Here is a 2,410-nt window from a genome sequence, read left to right as displayed (position 1 = left end):
AGGTTAAACTCAGTAGGCCATGGATGCTTAGCTCCTGAACGGTCTGCACATCAAAGCCCTCCTATCAGTACCAGTGCATATGTAACTGTTGTCCTTTTCCTTTTAAACTTTGCTCAAATAAAACCCTATGCTTTTGTGAAAACTCATCTCTGTCTCTAGCCTGTATTACGACTAGTTAAGCCATAGCTTGGCTTGAAGTGGGGCTGCGCAGGTCTGTAGAACAGGCTGGTGAGAGGCCTAACCACTGTGCAGTCGGCCCACCACACGTAGATAGAGAGATTGTGTGTGTGAGAGAGAAGGGGAGATTGTGTGTGTGTGTGTGTTAGAGAGAGAGAGCAAGAGAGTGTAGAAAGACAGAGAGTAGTGTGAAGTTGATGAACTTCCAGTGTAAGACAGTGAGTGTGGGTCTGAGTGGGGGGAGCCAAACGCATGAGGGAAAAGAACAGAGCAGACGGGTCTACAATGTCAGTCACATTTACAGTTGAACTCACTAAAATCACAATGGCATTTCTTTACAGCACCATATTACTCTTTGGGAATTTAGGTGAGTAACTAAAACATTTTCATACAAACTACAAACTGATAAAACCTTTTTCATAGTATTTGGATGCAACATTGCTTTTTATTCTCAAGACTTGACACAACTTATACAACAAAAATGTGCTTCTCTTTGTTTCTGAAGGGAAAATACTTTCAGATTCCATTTCTCCAGACAAAGTTGAAGTTCATCTGACAGAAGGCAGTAATGCAACACTCTCCTGCACATACGATGGCTCTCCATACAGTTTCCTTTGGTATCGGCAAAAGCCAGGGGCAAGCCCAGAATTCCTGAAACTTATAACGGAGTCAACAAGTTATGTACAAGAAGCAAAGCCACCTTTCAGGCAAATGTCCACTAAGTTTGATGGAAAAGCTAAAAGGGTCCATCTGGAGATCTCCTCAACTCAAGGCTCAGACTCTGCTCTGTACTACTGCGCCCTGCAGCCCACAGTGATGGAAGCTCAATCTACCCTGCACAAAAACCTCACAGCAACAGGAAGGGGAGCCATAAACATGCCGGGTCCTTTTCTATGTATTCAATACTCAAACATCATATCAATTCAAGATTCTTTGGTTATGGTAAACAAGCTTCTTTAATTCTGCAAATACTCACAGGTTATTTTAATGTGAAAAATCATTCCGTTCAGCACACGGACAAAAGGTTAGACTTTTTACGAATCATTGTAAACCAACATTGGTTTATTAATCTGAATTCTGTTCAGTGTCAATCATATGACTGTTAAATGCCCTTAATGATGTGTGTTATTATGGTGTGTGGCAGAGGATCATCTTTGATGTGGCACTGCCATAATGTATCCCTGGGCTGTCTTGCTGTGCGCAGCTTTTAACTGCGTGGACATTGAAGTAAATTGCTGTAATATGAACTTGCTGAGTCATGCTGAATGGTCCTTGTCGATTCTCTGTTTGAAAGGGTTTTTGCCTTGATTAAAATGATACAGTTTAGTGTCTCATGATGCAGTAGCCTTTAATGTATAACAGCACATATGATCTCTTTGATGGAGGAGGTGGAGTCACAGTGTGTATGAATCCTGGGGAGACTAGGGGGAGCAGCTGAGGTGAAAGTGAAGTAGACCTAAAACACTCAACTTTTAGGCTGTGCAGATCTCTCTCTCAGTAGGCTATAACTCAGGGACCATGGCACCATGGATATTTCTAGTCTTGTCACTCATGCTAGGTAGGTTAACTGAAAAATGTATCATGACACATCTCATAAAAAACACTCTTGACATCTGTTGGTTGTGCATTTGTCTTCCTTTAATATTCCAGAGTTTGTGAAAAGTGTTCCACTGACAGTAGAATATTTGTAAAATAACTAAATGTACTCTTTTCCATCACTTTGCAGGAGAGTCTGTTGGGAATTCAATAACACCATCTCATTCTTCAGTGGTCATTAGTGAGGGAGAACATTTCACTTTCTCCTGTAACTACAGTGGTGGTAATGTGGATAATTTGCAGTGGTATCGGCAGTATCCCAACTCTATCCCAGAGTTCCTCTACCTCATATATGAGGTTGGTTCCTCTTTAGGCAAAGTTCCCCGTCTAACTCCCTCCATAAACAAAGAGGGAAAGCGTGTGTTTCTGGAACTCTCCTCTGCTGAGGCGTCTGACTCTGCTGTGTACTACTGCGCCCTGAGGCCCACAGTGACAGGAACTCCAACCCTGTAGTGCAAAAACCTCTCAGATGTGGAGGCGTGGTGGATGTGTTGCCTAAAATCATGTCACACTGTAGAGTAGGATGGAGAGAGGGTTTCTAAAGATTAATTCATGATTATAATACTGCCAGGTCCTTTACCCCCCACTCGTCATGAAGGACTGAATTTCCCTGTATTTTACTGCTGTTGAAAAAAAT

The 2,410-nt window shown here is 42.2% G+C and overlaps 1 gene segment (V, D, J or C); it reads left to right on the top strand.

Annotated features, from left to right (window-relative positions):
* Positions 1–462: 462 nt before the first annotated feature.
* LOC105907890 lies at positions 463–1,351 on the top strand. The segment is given in 3 exon segments: positions 463–544; positions 683–1,119; positions 1,322–1,351. Coding segments are annotated over 3 exon segments (549 nt in total).
* The last annotated feature ends 1,059 nt before the right edge of the window (positions 1,352–2,410 follow it).

This window comes from Clupea harengus, chromosome 25 (assembly GCF_900700415.2).
Source record: "Clupea harengus chromosome 25, Ch_v2.0.2, whole genome shotgun sequence".
NCBI classification, from domain to species: Eukaryota; Metazoa; Chordata; class Actinopteri; order Clupeiformes; family Clupeidae; genus Clupea; species Clupea harengus.
Note: the sequence above shows the minus strand (reverse complement) of the source record. Positions and strands in the feature narration are given on the sequence as shown.